At 41.5% G+C, this 20616-nt stretch overlaps 1 protein-coding gene across 1 annotated transcript; it reads right to left on the reverse strand.

Annotated features, from left to right (window-relative positions):
• Window positions 1-3706: 3706 nt before the first annotated feature.
• On the reverse strand, window positions 3707-20033 carry fzd10 (frizzled class receptor 10). Its single transcript, XM_032516393.1, has 2 exons — window positions 20023-20033; window positions 3707-8771 (listed from the first exon to the last, which is right to left on the reverse strand). The coding sequence occupies exon 2, from the start codon at window positions 8240-8242 to the stop codon at window positions 6482-6484; it is 1761 nt and encodes a 586-aa protein (XP_032372284.1). The 5' UTR covers window positions 8243-8771; window positions 20023-20033; the 3' UTR covers window positions 3707-6481.
• Window positions 20034-20616: the final 583 nt, after the last annotated feature.

Below are 20616 nucleotides of genomic sequence, written 5' to 3' on the forward strand. Positions count from 1 at the left end.
AGGCAGTTGATGACGTTTGTGCTTTATGGAATGTCATTTATGAAGTTGATGATTTTCTACAGCCAATAGCCAATCACTGCGTCTGAATTTCTACAAACACGATAGTTTTGTCTGTATATTTGTGGGGGTGTTTGTTTAAAAATGTCAACTGACTAAAGCCCCCCCCCCCACACACACACACAGTTATTCTGCTGTTAGAAAATCACAGCTCTTTGCAGTGGGGATTAAGAAGGTGGCAGATTAAAGTCTGCTACTAAATCACCTTGGCGAAAACCTTGCTTCCAGCTGACACCAGACTATTCACATCCATAACCACACAATCTCTTGCCTTCCCAGTCACGTTGCAACGCATGGGTGCCAATGCAATACTTCCTACTTACACCTGAAAGTGTTGTGTTAAATGTTGCATATCCATCATTGTGATGGTGGAGAACATCATGTTCTACTTGCTAAGTTAATATTAGTTCAACATTTTTGATAAAAAATGCTCCTTCCCTTTCATGTCCAGAGTTAGATGAGAATATTGATGCCGCAGTGGCATCTTAATACTTTTGTCCTGTATGGTTATTTCCCCAGCTTGTTTTGTGAGGTAATAGTACAAAACGCATTATAAAGTTAGTTTACAGTGAGAGGAATGCTGCCTGAACTAAGGTTGAATTCAGGTTGATGATGTTTTGTGGTCTGATATGGTGTACAATCTGCCAAAAATCCCCTTGCACCTGTTATCCCATCTCCACCCGTTTCACGGTATGCCTTGCATTACAGTATTTTCCCATAAATGTATCACTCTTGTTAAACAAACGTGCTTCTAATTGTGAATGTGGCTCTGCAGTGAATTCTGAGAAAATATCTTTGATGAATGGCCAATTATTGTTTTTCTCATCTCTCATGTAGTTTGCCAGCTATCAATACATTGAACCACACGAGCCAAAAAAGTGGTGGTGGTGGTGGGCGGGTTGCATACCAAGAACAATGTCTCAAAAGTAGCAGGAGTTGCCGTGCTCTTGTCTGTGTGATGTTGCATTCAGCCTAACTAGTCCTCCAAGGAAGTGCGCCGCTGCCCTGCTTGTATGCAGGGGGAGTGTCTGTTTGCACAGGTCTCTGTCAGTTAACACTAATCTGCCTGATCTCCACCTCAAAGTCAATCACTTCTCCACATGCAAATAAACATATTCAGTCCTCTTTCAAACCAAAGCCACTATCAAACACTTGTTTGATCAGCAGAGGGCCTGCGAGGCAGTTCATTATGCATTTGAAAAAAGTGCCCTGCCCCCGCCTTGCGGGGAGAGAACTCATTGTTGCCAGGTTTTGTATGTAATTACTCTCACCTTCAGCAGAAACAACAGAGGTGTGTGTGTGTGTGTGTGTGTGTGTGTGTGTGTGTGTGTGTGTGTGTGTGTCCGCTGTCAGCATGGGTTGTTACTGCATATTGAGCATATATACTGTACTCTTATATTGCCCTAGATTCTTTGCTGTGGATATCAATTCAGAACATGAAGCCCACCCACACCTCCTTCAACCATAATCCTCAGAACTCTGGATGTATGTACCAGAAGAACTTCAAGGATGAAAGTGTGCCTTCATTGCATTCTCTGATAACATTTTGGTCTGCAAAACTTGCAGCTCTCTTTGTAAAGTTGTTTTTTTCTTCAATTACCCTCTTACTCTAAGTTACTTCTTCAGCAGGAAAACAAAACTGTTTCATTTGTGATGATGCACCGACTATTCTTTTATTCTCTGATACAGCCAAAGGAAGCAGAACTCCCCAAAAAGGCATCAGATCTACATGTAGAGCAGCTGTCTGATAAGAGAAGTGCATATAATCAGTATGGGACTACAGTGGTGGAATTTAACTAAGTACAGTTACTCAAGTACTTAAGTACAAGTATGAGGTATTTGTACTTTACTTGAGTTTTTTCTTTTCATGCCACTTTCTACCTCTACTCCAATACATTTTAAAGGTAATAATTGTACTTTTTACTCTACTACATTAATCTGACAGCTTTAGGTACTAGTTACTTCACAAATTTATTTTTTGCAAAGAAAACACATGAAAATACGATGTTTTATTATAAATTAAACTAACACTATACAGGCCTACATGTACAGCAGAAATGATTAACCGATTACACATTTAGCTGATTGACAGAAAGGTTTTGATTGTTTCCAGTTTCTAAACTGGATTTGTTTTGCATTGATTACTTTAACTTTTGAATACTTTAAGTACATTTTTGATGATACTCAAATACTTTTGCTTAAGTAGCATTTCCAATGTAGGACTTTTACTAGGTATTTTTCCAGTGTGGTATTAGTACTTTTACTTAAGTAAAGGATCTGAATACTTCTTCCACCACTGTGGGTCTAGCCTAGCGCATTTTGAGCATACATGTTGAAAGAAACACACCCACCCTTGAGCACCAGCCAAATTCCTTTGTCTGTATGTTGTGTGTGCGTGCGTCATGTATGAGTCTGTGACATTGAGAGGCTAAGCACTGCTTTCCAAACAGACAGGTCTGAACTAGTAAACAGGTGCTGCTAGAGCAGCTGAGGATGAGGACATGGGGCGTCTCCACCAAGCCTGATCAAAGAGAAGCTGTCTCAGCCGCCAGTCATCCCAGCAACTTGATTTATGTCACTGTGTCAGAGAACTTTATGACTGTTTGCAAAAGCAGCAGACAAAGTTAAGGTACACAGGTTCCTCCCCCACCTCGCATACAAAAAGGTCTTTCCCTACTGCTACTGCAAGACAGACTTTACAATGCTCCCAGTAGACCACATGGACAAAAACACACACATACCTGGACTGATATACCGAACAATAATAATCTGACTGTGCAATACTGTAAATACATTTGACTTTTTTATTCTCTTTACTCATATTTATTAATGTTTGTTTCTCTTTAGAGTGCCTTGTACTGTACCCCCCTCCCCCCTATCCCTTGCTGCTGCAACCATGTGAATTTCCCCATTGTGGGATTTTTGAATCTGGAATAACATGGCATGGATAAGAAGGTGTAGTCATTTATTTATACAGAAGCATTCATGTTTTAGACCGGGGTTGTTGTGTCCTCGCAGCTTTCCCTCTGAACTGGAATCATCACATTGCAGAGGAGGCTTGATTGTTCTGTCATTTTGACTTTATGTTTGTAATACTGCTCGGCTCCACCAAAGGCACTTAACATCAGCTCAATTACAGAGTGCGGAAAAATAAAAATCCTGGCTCGCCGGTGAACCAGTCAGATTAAATTAAATCAAGTAATTACCAAACGGTTTGCTGCCGTTTCAACAACACTGATACACAAGCAGAGGCTCCTTTTCGTCAACAAATCATAAGCCAATGGCGACACTGCTATGTCTCCTACATGGCATAAAAGAATGTGAGACATGAAGTGGATGAGTGTGGGATGACGTTTGATGATATGTAGGTCTGAGATTCATTGGCTTTAGTCACATAGTTGCGTCGGGATTTCCCCGCTTTGTCAAAGAAAACCTGTCATCGCGTTTAATGATCAGCAACAGCAGCACCAGATATGTTTGAAATTCACTCTGCTGAGTGACACTCCGGGCTTGAAAAGCTGTGATCTGATGTTATAAGATCTATACTTTTAAAGGCCTAAATCCAGTGATACATACAGTTGAGTCTGATTTTTCCACACATAAAAAAAACTTTCTTGCCAGCAATACTTTGCCCTTACTCTGAGCAGGATTTTTTTTTCCCCTTTGAAGAGAGTGGAAGAAGCAAAGTGAAGCCTGTTTGGCTGAAGAAGCCCTGGAGGAGGGTGGTAACTGTCATTTATATTTACAGCCTTCCCAGACACCTCGGGGGCTGTTATCCAGGTGGCCTCTGTTGAAGCTCTCAGAAACACTCACACCTTTTTTGCATCTCAGAGTATCAATAGACACTGGCTGACTTTGATTCAGCCACATAGAGGTTGTGAGTCATGTGCTTTTGACTGTTAAAACTGGTTGGGTTGACGCTGGAACTTGAATGCCCTCCGGGACAAAGCATTACTACACTTTTGAAACTTTATTAAACTGTAGAGGACTCTACCAGAGGTTTTAAACTCTCAATAAAAGATTTGAAAGTGAAGCAGAAAAAGGTAGAAAAGGTCTTGTACTACAAAACGTACATCTTTTTTTACATTCATTAATAAGCATAAGTGTATGCCTATCATGCTTACTCATCTATCAGTATTCATATGTGTGGTTCTGTCTTGACATAAAGATACATGTAGACAGTGACTTCAAGTATCCGTGTTTTCATGTTGCTCTGTCAGCACTGTCAAGACAAAAACAATTGCCATAGCTTAGAGTCAAGACTAGACTTGTGGCTCTCAGAGCATGTACCTTAAAATTGTTGACAGCGTGAAGATCGTTTAACACACCAAACATCTCACAATGCCGCACAATGTATTCAGTTACTCATGCTTCAGAGTGCCGCTTCAGTCAATATGTAACTACTTCAAATCCGGGCCAGATGTGTCTTTAGAAATGCCACTATGCTTTGCTGATAAGAAGAGAAGAGATGACAGATATTTTGTATTTTTGGTTTGCAGCAATCCTCTTTTCAAAGTCAAACCCTTCAAACGGTCTAATCCTGTCCTGAATGAGAGCTGGATTATTGTATAACCCCTTCATTGATACGCAGCGACACACGCAACACAGCTAGAGAGAGAGAGAGCGAGAGAGAAAGAGAGAGAGAGAGAGAGAGAGAGAGAGAGAGAGAGAGAGAGGGGACTAAAAAAAGTTGTATAACCACTTCAGCTGGGGTTGAAGAACTATACAAAGAGTTATATAAGCATCCAGCATAAAGCCAGTGAGGAATCGGAAAAAAAAAAAAATCATTAACAGGTTATCAAAACCCACAGCTATAACTATGGACAATTTGGTCAATTAAACACAACTGGGAAGATGCTTATTCATCTATGGGATGACAACAGCACTTTCCCTTTTTCTTTTGATGAATTTTGGCTGTAATTGTTCACACCATTTCAAGATTCAATTCTTTCTTTAAACTGCACATATTCCAAATGCAAAAAAAATAAAAAGCCACGACTACATAAAACTGTGAATAAAATGTGATTTTATATTAAAATTAACTCACTCAATCTAAAACTATATGCAAAGTCCCTTTGTTCCCTGAATATAAACAGCAATTGGAAGGCCATGTACAATCCTTTGGCTTTTTTTTTTTTTTTTAATTTCTTTGCTTTAAGTTGTTGCTTAAATGTCACCAGAGAGCCAAACATTAATGTCCCATTGTTTCCTTATGAACATTTAAAAACAAGAGTAGTATTGCTGCTTTTTATGCTTTCTGTGTGTGTTGACTTAAGCACCAACATGTCAAGCATGGTTACATCCTTTTTACAGAGTTAAACCTTTTGCCAAAGCAAGAGAAATATAGTGTATGGTCATAGCATCAATCAATTATTACTATTGTAATAATGTATTTTGTCGCCTTTTGGTCATCTAAACAATGCTGTCTCTGTCAATTATATTTAAAGCTAACGTAGTGCCAAACGTATTGTTAAAACCCAGCTATGACATACTGCACCATTACATTAATAAATGGCGGTAAATGATTTCAATTTTTATAATGTATTTAAATGACAGCTTCGAACTGAACTTCACACAATAGCAACAAGCAAAAGTGCTGCAATAGTAAAATAAATAGTACAACACCAGCTTTATGCGGCTGTATGAGAATGAGAGATAAGAACACAGTTGCAAAACACAATTTGGGCTTTATAACATTCAAAACTAGAACGTTTTATTAATTTTTCTATAAAATCTGATGTTTTTAGAAATATATACAAATGTTCCCTTGTGCTATAAAACAGCAAAGGAAAAAAAAAGAAAAACCAACGTTTTACAACGTAAACGTGTACAAATAACTCCTTAATAACGAGTGCTTGATTCATTTATGGCATGGATTTGTCTCACAATGGGCAGTTTGGAAGTTCTTGAGCAGCTGCTCTCACTCCAGTTCAAACATATGTATGACACTGCTTCCATTTCCATTAAAAAGCATCAAAACACAACACTCATCCCTCCAACCATTTGCCTCCATTGTCTGTGGTGTCCTTTCATTGTCTGTAGTCTGTCTAACAGTACAAGTGTCTGTTTTTTTATGCCTGTATGGAAAACATCTATTGCACATTATTCAAGTGACCCCATGGCACAACCAAACAGTTTATTCCACTCTTTTTGTCCGGGGGACAATACGATTTTCTTTTCTCTCTACTAAGTTCGTCAGTTGGATAAGTGAATCCAGGAGTAGCAGATTTTTCTCTCTCAAACAAATGCAGCTCTATTTGCATGAGATGGCTCAAGACACAAAAAACACGTTGCATATCGTCAACGCAGTTTGCATAAATAAAACATGAACCTTGATATTTTTTTGATGGCACTCTGATTACAAAGTCTCATTAAGTAATGGCTTTACAAGTGTTTTTTTGGGTTTATACAAAAAAGAGCCGGCTCATACACATGTTGGAGGGGGCCGTGTAGGCTCATATTTAGTACTGTGCCCTTTGAGAGATGGGTGAGGTTTGATGTAAGGCCTGCTGCTGGTAAACACACTGGCAGCCTTCCTCCTTGTCCTCTTCTTTAGCTTTCTGCTGAACACATTCTGCCACGACTGCAGTGTCTTTGAGGTCCAGATCCACATGCCGCTAGTGATGCCCACCACAAGCAACATGAAAATCTTCACCATGAAGATCTCAACGGCGGGGATGGAAGTCTTCATGACGCACTCATCTGACTCCGGCCTGCTGCTGTCCATGCACTTCTGCTCCGCTGCCAGCACGCGCCAGTAGTCCATGTTGAGCCTCTCGTAGAAGTAGCAGCCGATGACGCAGGTGGCTGGGACAGTGTAAAGCACGGAGAAGACCCCGATGCGAACCATCAACTTCTCAAGCTTGTCTGTGTTCTCGCCCTCGGTTTTCATTATCTTACGAATGTGGAAGAGGGCCACAAAGCCAGACAGCAGGAAGGAAGTGCCAATAATAAGGTAGCAGGAGAGAGGAATAAGCACAAAGCCTGTGAGAGCTTTGACGTCCATGCTGCCCACGTAGCAGACGCCCGTCAGCTCGTCCCCGGCCACCTTCCTCATCACCAGGATCATGATGGTCTTCACGGCCGGGATGGCCCACGCTGCCAGATGGAAGTAGCTGCTGTTGGCCTCAATGGCCTCATGACCCCACTTCTTCCCCGCAGCCAGGAACCATGTGAGGGTCAGGATAACCCACCAGAGGGAGCTGGCCATGCCAAAATAATACAGGATAAGAAACACAATGGTGCAGCCGGTGCTCTCCAGACCCTCCTGGATAATATACTGCACCCCATTGTCTCGGTCACAGGCTATTCTATCAGCTCCCACAAACAGTCTGATGAGGTAGCCCACCGAGTAAACACAGTAGGACATGGAGAGGAAAATAATCGGCCTCTCAGGGTATTTGAAGCGCTGTGGGTCTATGAGGAAAGTGAGCACAGTGAAGGCGCTGGAGACAAAGCAGAGGATGGACCAGATGGCTATCCACACCAAAGAGAACTGCTTGTCTCCCTGACTCCAGTATACGTCCACTTTGGGGTAGCATTTGGGGGCACAGGACTCACTTTTCTCCACAAAGTGAAACTTGCCAGGATTGCTGCAGGTCTGCCTGCTGCTGCTGTCCTTAGGATGCAGGTCCTGTCCGTTTAGAGGCCGCTGGGGCCTAAATTCTGGAGGCTGGGTGTGGGAGACTTTAGGAGGCTCATCTGAGCCGTTATTGGGTGCCTCCATGCAGAGGTTGTTTGGGTCGTTTTTGGTTGGCAACCGGGAGCAGTCCAGAGAGTCCGGCCAGGGGAAGTTAAATTGTTCCAAGATGGGAGAGCATTTCAGCTTGACCTGCTCACACATGACTCTACATGCTGGGATGGGGTTGGACACCTGCTCAGTGCACATGGGAGCGTACAGCGAACACAGGAAAAATTTGAGGTGACTGTGGCATCCAAACTGTATCAGTGTGGCAAACTCCTGCAGCTTTATCGCTGCCTCCTTTTGGTCATCATGGCCCATAAGATTTGGCATGCGTGTCATATTGTAGCCAATGTCTTTACACTGGGGGATGCTGATGTGTTGACATTTCCCCTCTCCAGACCAGTCGGGGTCTATTGAGCTAATGGCTGAACACCCACCACTACACAGGACCAGCAGCACATAGATGAGGCTCGGTTTAACAGAACACATTCTCCTTTTCATGATTAAAGAAAAACAAATGGCCAAATGTTTCACCACTAGCCTACCAGAACACACGGTTTTCCCATTAAAAAAAGTCAGTGATGAAACCCGGCTGGTGTTTGTGTGTCAGATCAATGTGTGTGTTGGGGGGGGGCGACTTACAGAACTATCTGCTGCCAGACCATTGTTTCCTCATTGTAGGCTCGCAATAAAATAAATTAATTAATAAAAACATGAACCCCGCAGTGGTCCGAACACGTTTTCTCGCTGGAAGTCGCGTGCGTTCAGGTCCATGCTTTCAAGCGTTCTCAGTTTGTAGCTGAAGTGTTGGAGCTACTTTCAGCTTCTCTCTTGCACCGTGCAGTTCAGTCTCCCATGGGAGTAAAAGGTAGTGCTAATGTGTTCCAATTTGTTTCCTACTTCTTTCCAAAAAATCCGTCACTTCCCCCCCCCCCCCCCCCCCCCCCCCGGAGTATCTGTCCGTGCAGCGGAGCGATTTCAGTCCGTGAGCGACAACTTGAGAAAAGCAACCAAATAATTGTCCTCCAGTCTTTTGTGCGTCGGGGATGGCTGCTCACAAGGCACCGGAAACAATCAATCAGTCAGCAAAATGAGTCAAATAAATATCCTCGGTGATATTAAGAAATGTGTCCCAAAAATTGCAGGATTTTACTCATCCCGTCAACAGGCAGTTGCTGCGTTTGGTGGCAGCGCTCGTCTGAGCTGGTCGGAGCCTCCGTCCCGGTCTAACCTGCCAAAAGATCCGCCTTCAAAGACAGCTGCTTTGCATAAGAAAGATGACACTGACACGCGGATTATTTTCAAATCGTGCGGAACAGCTTGTTCATTACAGCAGTTTCAAAGGGCTCGCAGCAAACTTCCTTCTTTCTGTTTGTTTGTGCTCATCCGCAAACTTCAACTTTAGGTACGACAGGACACATTTTTCAAGAGAATCCCAAAATGTTTCGTAATATGACTCATAGCCGCACCAAAACCAGAGCTTTGGTTACAACCGATTTTAACTGTCTGCATGTATGTTGTAACTGCAGGGCAAGTTTAAAAAAAGAACATATTTATTTTTCCCTCCTCCATTGCTTTCCCTTGTGAAATAAGTTTTAGAATGCACCCTACCTTTCCTAAATAGCATGTAGGCTATAGACTAGAGAAATGACAGAACACATTCACTTTTTTTCTGCAACAATCTGCAGTTGCACAGCATTTTCTATATATTTTTATATAGTTTTGGTCCAGTGCCACCTCTGATTTGGCATTGAGAGTTTTATGTAAGCTAAATAGCTAAATATAATTCAGATGCTTACTTAAACTAAGAAAATGCTTTAATCAAGAGATAATCCATAAGAAAACGAATTTCATATTGCCCGTCATGCACAGGAAGACATTACCAAACATACAGTACATGGGTCTAAGAACAGAGATGATGCTGTTCAATATAAAGTAATGATATAAATGTGTGTGTGTGTGTGTTTGTGTGTGTGTGTGTGTGTGTGTGTGAATGATGTGTTTTGCTTCTTGTGTGATTGTGTAGCCTGTTCTTTCCATGTTCCATGGTGTAGTGGAGGCCATGTGCCTCAGGCAGCTTCCAGCTGTTTGGCAAAACCTGGAAGCTGCTTGACATCCTCCTGGATTCATTTAATTTATACATTATGTACACACTGTGTATAATTTTTTCATATGGATACGTTTGTATTGTAATTGTATTATAGTGGTCTATTCTGTACACATGTCTTCCATGTCTGTCTGCCCTGGGAGAGGGATCCCACCTCAGTTGTTCTTTCTGAGGTTTCTTCCATTTAGTTTTCCCTTTAAAGGTTTTTGGATGGAGCTTTTCCTTATCTAAAGTGAGGGTTGAAAAGGAAAAAGGATGTCATGTGCTGTATAGATATTAAAGACACCTGATTTGTCATTTGTCATTTGTTGGGCTATATAAATAAAATTGACTTGACAATAATAATAAAAAATATTGTGTTACACATAAAAATTGCAAACAAATTAAAAAATACAGAAGTATTAATAGCATATTATTCTTAAAGTATAAAAAGTAAAGTACTAAGTATTATGCAGTAAGAGTATTACATCATTCAATGTTGTGTTATGGAAACTCTGTTTCTTGCATTAACGTGTAAGCAGCTAGCATTTTCATGTTGCAGCTGGTCAAGTCAAAGTGGAGCTGATTCATATTTTAATAGTTTACTCTATAAAATGCTCCATGTTTTATTTGTTGATACATGTTTTGTATATAAAATCTGAACTGGCATGGTGACCTGTATCAGCCAACAAATAAATGTAGTGGGCTGAAAAGTAAAATGTTCCCCATTGAAATATAGTTCAAGTACAAAGTAGTACAAAATGGAAATACTCACGTAAAGTACAGTACTTGAATACTTGTAGTTACTTTGACATCTCCCTGTAGACTGACTGGAATAACCCATAGTGATTTTTTTGGAGTAGAAAAACTGAAAAATAATGATTAGAGACCATAGTCTTCAATATTGTTCAAGCAAAATGAGTGCTGATCAATTAAAGATGAAAGTAATTGAATGCATGACTCATGTTGTAGCACGGATTTCCCCTTTAAATAATAATATATTGTTGATGAACGCCATTTCATGTAATGTATAAACGCAGAAGCAGATGGGTTTACCACATCTTCTCACTCAATTCATTTTCATTAAGTATGCTTAATTCATTGCACGATACAAGTTTGCAAACAATATTCACACACATAGCAAAAAGAAGAGAAGATAATGGATGTATGAAGTGAAAAAACTTGACTATATTGTGTTTTTTGAACGCACCAGGAACCACTCGTTGAGAAAACGTCTGAGGCTGTTGATAAAAGCACATCCCATTTTAGGATCCGTTTAGAATTTAGTTCAGTGTGTTCTGGCCAATGTTCATAGTGCAAAATTCAACAACACCTTGCAGTCATATCCTGTCTTTTTCAATAAAGGAAGTAGTCCACAAAATAAATAAGAAGGTGAAATTCCTTTTACAAATGTCATCCGTAAGTGTTGACATTGTTCTATTGTCATGCTAAGAGAAGCTTGCATTAGTAGCTCAGATAGCTCTCTCACAGTGACATCTGTATTTGCACCAGATGTCTAACTCTAACTTTTTTGGACCAAATGACTGATTTTGAATCAGCTCTGAGTGGCATCACAAATGTAACCTTAAATGCAACCGTACTTACATATTTATTTCACAATCCTGGTAATTTAATTGGGAATTTTCCCTCACAGAGACCTCTTGATATGCCCTCGGTAAACCCATTAATATAATTACTGATTCTAATAAGAGACTCTCACTCCATGGTGAATGTCCAGCTGGCCTTACAGACACATTACAGTAAATAGCCGTTTCATTCTTTACATCTTATTAAGCTAAAGTGTCTGTGGCACTGTGCTGCAGAGAATATTTTTGGGTGTGATTTACCATGTTGTGTAATGTTGGTGATAAAACCTTCTCAGAGGAAGGTATTTTAATTAATAAAATGAAGTAATTAATGATATTACTCAACAACATTCATAAAGCAATGTGTCCAATCAGTGATTATTGTTCTACCGCTGAGAAAAAAGGCACAAACACACCGCCATCGTCGACTGAACAGGGACAATTCACTTCAGCTTCCCCTCGAGAAAACTTTTTCTTTTTGAGCTTATGATCACACAGTGAATCAGTGGTTACTAATAAAGTGGAGTTTTTGTTGTCGTTGCATTGTAACCCAAGCGCCCCGCTCGTGAAGCGAATGGTGAAACGACCATCTTCTCATGGAGTATGGATGTGTTACACTTACTATATGTGTTAGCTTCGTCCAGCAGATAACCTGCCTCTTGCATGGGATAGGCACCAATCCCCTGTGACCCTGGACAGGATAAGTGCTTTAGAAAATGAATGAATGGGTGTGCTTTTATTAGCCCGTTAAAGCGAAACAATTCCTGTAGAGAGCCGGCCTACATACAACACAGCACCAAAGTCACAGTGTGTCATAAAATAAACCGCACATTATGCATCAGCAAATAGACCACTGTAATAAACGGCGCACGTAAACCCTGATGATGCATTGTTGTTACAGTGAGTAACAACAATGCAACTCCATCTTGGTTTTATACTGCGTCGGTCTGTTAATGGAGGAGCTGGAGCTGGGTGGCGTGATAGAAGAACAGGTTATGAGGCCTTTCACCTTTTTTTAATATGTGTGAGATCCTCCAGACCTTACTCACATTACCTTGTAAAAAGTTTGTGGTGGTAAGATTTATACTCTAGTGCTGGCAGTGGTCTTCATCAAGGGCAAAATACTGATCCCAAGTAAACAGGAGGGCTTTTAGTAAGTTTTTACAAGAGTCACCAAAGTGCTTTTAGAAGTATTTCAGAAATGTGTTTGGGCAAGATGAGAAACCTGGCACCAGCGTGCCTAAATGGTTTAAGCACAGCATATCTTAGTGGTGGCATTTCAGCTGTTCACGCTCAGTGTGTGGAGCAGGAGCATAAATATAGGGTATGAGTACACTTATGAACACAATACCCTCCTCCTATGCAGCACATGTGCTTCTTAGATTCCACTTATCCAGCTGTTAACGTTTGAAAGGGCTTGGCCCTAAAAAATATCCCATTCATCAATTTACTTTTTTAAATGGCAAATGCTAACATGTTCCCAGTTTGTAAGCAATGCTTTTAGCTGCCACGCTTATATACCATACAACCCAGCAGAATTTTTGTGTTAAAATCAGTTTAGTGGCACATTCAAAATGAAATGCAAAGCATTTTTTCTTTGTCAAACAAAACTAAAGCCCTGATGTAGTAGCAGGCTGCATGTAACATATTCTGACCCCTCACAAAGACAATGGCAACAGCTGACATGCATGCTCTGTCCCTCCCAATTCACTAGACCTTTATCATGTAGCTGATGTGGAGAAGAGGAACAAAAAGACATGACAGTTTTAATGTGAAGAAGAATATTGTTATATCAATGTGTTTCCAGAGCCAGGGCCAGTTCTGCTCTCCATTGACTGATCATTCAGCTTTTAGGAAACCCTGTCTGGCATGTTTCAAAGCAAATATCTGCCCTTATTATCGCTGCCTTTGGTGTAATGAAGCTGACAAGATAATACTGTCACACAGTCTAATAAGAAGACACAGTCTACTGGTTTGTTGTAATTCATCGCCTTTGTTCTGTTCTCGCTCCTGTCTTTTCCTCCTGCCTCCCACTCCTTCATGATTGTTTTGGTCATGATGATATGTCTTTGAAAATGAGAAGAAAAGGGGAGGAATCAGGCCTGTTCAGTCTTTAGCATCTGTAGCCTCAGCAGCTACTGTCTCTTTTATGATTTTTTTTTCTCCCTGTCTACCACCCCCTGTTTCATATACAGCCCCCTTCTATAGCTCATTCCTACTCACACAAGTGCATCACACACACACACACACACACACACACACACACACACACACACACACACACACACACACACACGCACACACACACACAGTAACTTTATCTCATCTTTGCAACCATAACAGTGTGATGAAGAAGAGCAACGCAGCTTCATCTCTGAGAAATCAGCAACTGTGAGATAATTCTGTAACTAATAAAGTGAAAGGAGGGGGGTTGGGGGGGATGGGGGGGCTCTTTGATGGCTGAAGCTGAAAAGATATTTTATTTTTTTTGTGTGTGGGATTTGCGATGTGTGATTCTATGGAGCGAGCTGGCTCCCCTGCTGCTCGGCTCTGGCTGGAAGCTGGCCCCCCTCTGGCTAATGTTATGGAGAATCGGAGGAATTTTATGGCTGTCTTTTCCCTCAGCCGCCTTTTTTCTTTTGTTCCCCTATGAAGAATGACTTTAGACATTTTATTTACATATTTAACCATGGATGAAAGAAGTGAAGGGGTGAGGAAGCAAAGCTCCTTGGGATCTTTAGGGAATTTTGATCAGTAAAAATGAGTTGAAGCTAATACATTTTTCTCTGCGTAGTCTGAAATGAGATAGGTATCAAACACGCCACTATGACGGGACATTTCCGAAATTGACGCCATCAGTTCTTTGAGGGGAAAAACATGAGCTGCTCATACCAACTCCGTATCAGTTAGAGTAATCATAGTTTTTCTCTTAATTGCTGTGGTTAGATGCCTTGCATGCTGTTCCAACATGTGAGGTATGCTATGGAAGAGATGGGGGGACGTTTTAGACATGTTTGGCATTGTTGTCTGCGCTGAAAGGGCATGTTGATTAAACGTACGGGTGGGGTAGGGCTATAATCTTCTTAACCAAGGCCCTCCTCTTCTCTTTCAGAGGGCACAAAGAGAAGAAACAACACACTCGGCTGGAGGTGAGACTATTTGTCCACATGCCCAGCACATTGTACGAGGATCCTGTTCTCCCTCCTGATCGCACGCATTCAGCGTTTAGCTCAGGATGATCCCATTTATCAACATAATCTGTTATTTTCTCTCTTATTGCCACTCCACAATTTTGTGAAGAGGTTGGTGCAAAAAAGAAGAAGATAAATGGACGCTGGTAAAGCATATTTTTCTCTATTTTTTTGCAACTGAAAGCAATGATAATTGTGTTTAACATCACACATGGTATTTTTTCTGTCCCAAGCTTTAATAAGAGCACCAGTTTTAGTAAAGGGTCAGACGATTTGAGGAAACGCACATGAATCAAGTAATTAATTATTGAAGAGCCCTGTCAACATCAAAGCTGCACTATTCTTTGCTCATATGGTTTAAATGAGGACTAATTCATTTCACTCTTCTTTTCACTTTGCTGGATTAAAACCTGCTTTGTTTCACTGCTGTTATTATGGGTAAAGTCCCATCTGACCTCATTCATTATATCTTGTGGTTGATAAGAGGAGGTCACTGCGTCATTGTAACCTTTCAAGTGTTTATAGAGTAGATCAGTATAATTGTAAGGATGGTGGAGCGTTATATGACTGGGAAAGCTGTCGGCCAATCTGCAATAAACAGCGTTGTGATAAATGTTTGTTATGAAGCCCAATAACATCTGGGTTGAGACTGCTTTGACACAGCAATATTGGTTTAGTGGGGGTGTTCTTACATCATACTCTTTCATGTGGAGGTCGTTTAACAGCAAAGAGAAGAGGAAGGGAGGAAGAAGTGGTGGTGGAAGAGTGGGATAAGAGGAGGAGAAGGGGGATTGTTGGAGTTCAGCGGCTTGAGACGAAGCAATGAACCAAAAACAGTTACAGTCAAACACATTTTTTTGTTTTAGAAAGTCCCACAAGACCTTCTAAATTGTTTTAAAACATGGCGAGCGATTAGAAGTAGACGTTAAAGACAAAGGAGAATTGGAAAAAGTCAAAATGATTTTTTTGCCTGGGTCGATGAAGGACGCTGATGGCAATATTATTAGCCGAGGTCCTCGTGGGGGCACTTGAGTGTGAATTGCTAATCAGGAAGGCCTTCTTCTGGTCTAATCCCTCTTTGAGTGGCCGGCCTGGAATCAGCGCGTCTGGGGAGACTCCCCACTGCTTCTGGCTCTGGAGGCGCCATTCAACAGCACAGCCCTCCTGTTCCATTCCCACAGTCCTCTCACACTGTGCATTGCAGCCATGCATGTGCACACTCACACATGTGCGCACACACACACACACACACACACACACACACACACACATCCTCCTCTAACCAAATTAGATTAGACCCTTCCCTTTCTCCCCAGCAAGGCGCTGGTCTTTTCTCTGCCTGGTCATTTATCCCACCCTTTTGTCTCTGCTTTATAAAAGAGAAACACATTCCCAAACAACTCCGCTCCCTAAGAATGCTCCGGTTTGGAAAAGGATGAGGGAAGGGCAGACATCTTTAGCAGACCTGAGGTGATGCTATAATATCGCTAACCCTTTGGTGTGTCAGCTCTAATGATGTGTAGGGGAAAAGAGTGGTGTGGCAGAGCAGTGAGAACAACGCCAGCTGTGCATCATGTCAACATGTTACCCCAAAACAACACTGAGCCCTTTCTGACAACAACACTAAGGATCTCTTTATTGTGGCCCCCTTACTAACATTGTTCAACATTTGCTCTGCTTGGCTGTAAATACACCCTGACTAGAATAGATAAAGTGCGGTTGACAAACTGTCTGCATGGGACATGCACCATGTGTCTCCGAGTCCTGTAGTATCAGTTGTTTTGATTTTGTTTATCTTTATTCCTTGCAAACCAGTAATGGACACTGACGCATATAGGCAAAAATAAAGGCCTCTTTTGAAAGGGTCTTTTGTAAGAAAGCCCTGGTGGAAGCTTATTCCTCCTGGTTCAATGTGCAGCCAAGCTATCCCAAAAGCAGCAAATTGAGATCAAAGCTAAATTAAAGCTGACTCGTTCAAAGCAAGATAAAAATGTGTGAGCCCGCAGCAATATTTTCTCTATTGATTTCCTCCTTTGCTTGCACTCCGTGGGACTGTGCTGTGCTCAGCGCCAGCGTCGGAGATTCTAAGGCTGCTGCAGGGAGAAAGGAAATGACTATCGATACAGACAGAAAAACACTGTCATAATGATCAGGGATAAATGGATTTCACACAGCGCTTGACATCTAAGCGATTGGGTAACTTTTCATTGCCGTCCAAGTCTGTTTTCACTTTGCATTAAGACACAGGGAGGAATAATGAGAACATCTAATGGCAAGCATAAGAGTGGCTTGAACAGCGAGCATGGGGAACAACATTGTCTTCTTGTGCTGTTATTAGCTGCGATTGTCTGGATGGAAGCAGGCGCCTAGAGCCAAGTTTTGCCATTGTCTTCTCATCCAGTTGCATCTCTTTTTTAAGGAACCGCATGTGGAGTCTATCTCTCTCAAGTTTATTTAGATTTGCCAGAACATTTGAAGAGTGTCTTTGACAGACATTTCTATGGCCGCTTTCTTATTTACTTTTATGTTCAGCACTAAAACAAAGAATCTGGCCAAGATGAAGTTTTCTCAGTGCTGCACAACAGATAACTGCACAACGGAAAGATGTCAGCTTTAATTAGAAAGAGCTAGCTCCAATGTGATGTTCCAACGATAACACAACAGCAAAGAAGATGTCTTTGTTATGTTGAGCTCAAATCTAGGTAATTATGGGTAATTTACAATCGCTCTACTTGCGCTGCAGGTTGCCGGCAAGGTGTGAAGGCCCGAGTGAAGGTAAAGGTGAAGGATTCAGCGCCGCGTTTGAAGTCCTGGGAGGGATTGACAAGCCTTGCAGTGAAACCTGAGCAGGTATGAAGACAAGCTGGAACAATCAGTGTCTGCACACATTGCAGGCCAAGGGTGTTTTTTTTCTTCTTTTTGCTGTAATTCTCATGTTGGATCTGCACACAGTCTTGCACATCAATCTTTATCTACAGCAGAACAATATAGCAAAAGCTGTCGGAAAGCTGATCAGAAATCCAAAATGTCTGTCAGTCGACACTGGAGCCTTCAACAACTGACTTTGTTTTCCGTGTCTCATGCAAGAGTGCATCTTTTGTGCTCTCTTCACCTCTCTGTTGTGAGGGGTAACACCGGAGCGAGCTGAAAGGAACATGAATCAAGTTGTGGAAAATGTCTTTCAATCTGTTTCAGATATTGTTTCATAGCTGTAAGCAGTCTTACCTCATCTGTGAGGCTTTCTCTTCAGACAGAGGGATCACTGTATCTGTAGGCATTCCACAGACTCAAATATCAAAACAGCACTAAATAACCTGTCATTCTCCCTCCCCAGACCATAGACGTTGCTGCGTGATCAAGCTTGTGGTCCATTTTTTGAGGGAAGAATTAACCCACAATGGTATAACCTAGAAAGTTCAAAGGTTACACCATTGCGGGTACGATTTACAGACAAAAAACGGTAAAACACGTTCTAAAAAGAAAGTAATCGTAAAAATAAATCAGAATCAGAATCAGATTTAGAAATACTTTATTGATCTCCGAAGGGAAACTGTGTTACAGTTGCTCAGATATTAGAAATATAAGAAATATAAATAAAGAAATAAAGAAATATAAGGAGTGTGGATATTTACAGTTAAAGGAATATTATGATACAGTATTTACATAAATAACATAATTAAGGTGTTGCAATGGTGAAAAGTAATAATAATAATAATAATAATAGTAATAATAATAATAACATAATAGTAGCTTTGTTGTTTAAAAATTGCAGATAGTAGCAGTATATATTTTTCACACATTTAAGCCCTTGTCAAAGAGACAGCTGTTGTTAACCCAGTAAAGGAATGTGCCTATGGGCTTCCCCCCAACACGCACACACGCACGCACGCACGCACACACGCACGCACGAACGCACGCACACAAACTCTGACCAAGTGCAATTGCTATTTTACTTCTACACATTTGATGTTCCAGATATGACCCGGACATTGATATTAAACATTATACCAAGGGAATTCCATTTCACATCAGTGCCTTCTGGGTGATCCATGCACTGCCTTGCCATGCAGTGCCCTGCTATGCCCTGCTACATCATGCCATGTCCTGCTATGCCCTGCCACACCGTGAACTACTATAACAACTGCTATTTTGTTCCATTATCTTTTTTTGTGACTATAATTGTTTATGTAGCCACTGTTCATCACACCTCCAACTGGCCCTGTCAAACAGCGCCTACCAAGAGCCTGGGTCTGTTTGAGGTTTCTGCCTAAAAGGGACTTTTGTTACGCTGAGGAACAGACAGAACCAAACGCATGGCAACAAAATAAAGGGGATTTATTTGAGCTGAGAGGGGAATTGGGGAAGGAGATGCCAGGGATAGGGATGCAGAGACGAGGAAGCTTGACACTCGGGGGAAGTGTGGGAGAGACAGGAGCGAGGAGCTGAGGGGAAGACACTGGGGCTGGAAGCTGAGGAGAAGCCAGGTGACCGGGTCTCCACCACAAACTGAAGGGATGTGTCAGGTCTGAGAATGGGGGCAGAGGTGAAACGGGATTTGAGCAGGGAGAAGGCTGCAGCAGTTTCTGGAGACCAGAAGGGAACCGAAGGGGAGGTAAGACAGGTAAAAGGAACGGCCATAGAGCTGTAATGGCGCATGAGCTGGCAATAAAAGTTAGCAAAGCGCAAAATACGTTGTAAGTGCGTAATTGAGGTCGGAATAGGCCAAAGGATTTGATCTTTGCCTGGTCCACACAAAGTTGACTACTCTCCACAATGAAGCACAGGAACAGAACAGACTGAAATCACACTTCTCTGCCTTAATGAGCAGTCTGTTCTCCAGAAGCCACTGCAGCACCAACCGGATGTGTTCAGTGTGTTGGACTCGGTCGAGGGAGAAGATCAGAATGTCGTCAAGGTAGACAAACAAAAATCATGGCGCACATTGTTAACTAGGGCCTGGAAAACAGCGGGAGCGTTAGTGGGACCAAAGGGCATAACAAGATACTCGTAATGCCCTAGCAGCGTGTTAAAGGCATTCCATTCGTCCCCCTCCCGGATCTGCATGAGGTGAAAAGCGTTCCTAAGGTCTAATTTAGTGAACATGGTGGACCGGGAGAGGGACTCAAACACAGAATCCATTAAGGGGAGTGGGTATTTATTTTATTATTACAACCATGACAATTTTTTCCTCGCCACTCAATGCTCGCTCTTGGGGGAATTACTGGAATTGTTGGATCTTTGTAAATTTTAGTGTGGTCTAGACCTACTCTATCTGTAAAGTTTCTCGAGATACCTCTTGTTATGCTTTGATAATATAAATAAAATGTAATTAAATTGAATTAAATTGATCAAATGGGAAACCTACAACATAATCTAACACTGTCAAAAGAAAGAGCCACCACGACAGAAGTCCTAAACTCGTCCTGTTTGGAACTGTCTGACATGCTCTTTTAATTCATCCTGTTTGATACGCTTCAGTTTTATCTCCAAAGTACAGTATGTGGGAAGGTATCTTTGGGAAGATTATGAACAACACATTAAAACAACATGCATTCATGTTTTTCTATCACATATTTCTTTTTCTGCTTCATAGTTGGTGCAGACAAGACCACTGCTGCTTCGCGTCACGGGAAAAGTTGTTGATGTGGAGGCTTTAGTGGAGGGGTTTGAAAGCAGGTTTTTGGGGGGTGTCTTCGATAAGAAGCCAGGGACTCAAGAAAAGACAAAGTGCACACTGAATGTTCAAAGATGGCTGTTGTTACGATGTGCAGATTGGGTGTGACAGACTCAGGCCAGGTCTGAGCTCTTAAGCTCGTTAGTAAAAGCATTCGTGGACAAAAGCTTACAGCAGTTCTTTGTCTGCCTTTAAAGTGATCATTATTACATTTAAAACAAAGTTTCTCATTATAAACAATCATGGGAACCCAGTCAAGAAGTTTTTTTTGTTAGGTGTGTTCAGACTGAAGCAAATTTCCAATGGAATCTTTGCTCAATGTCTTATTTTGACAATCC

The sequence above is a fragment of the Etheostoma spectabile genome, chromosome 5 (genome assembly GCF_008692095.1).
Source record: "Etheostoma spectabile isolate EspeVRDwgs_2016 chromosome 5, UIUC_Espe_1.0, whole genome shotgun sequence".
NCBI lineage: Eukaryota > Metazoa > Chordata > Actinopteri > Perciformes > Percidae > Etheostoma > Etheostoma spectabile.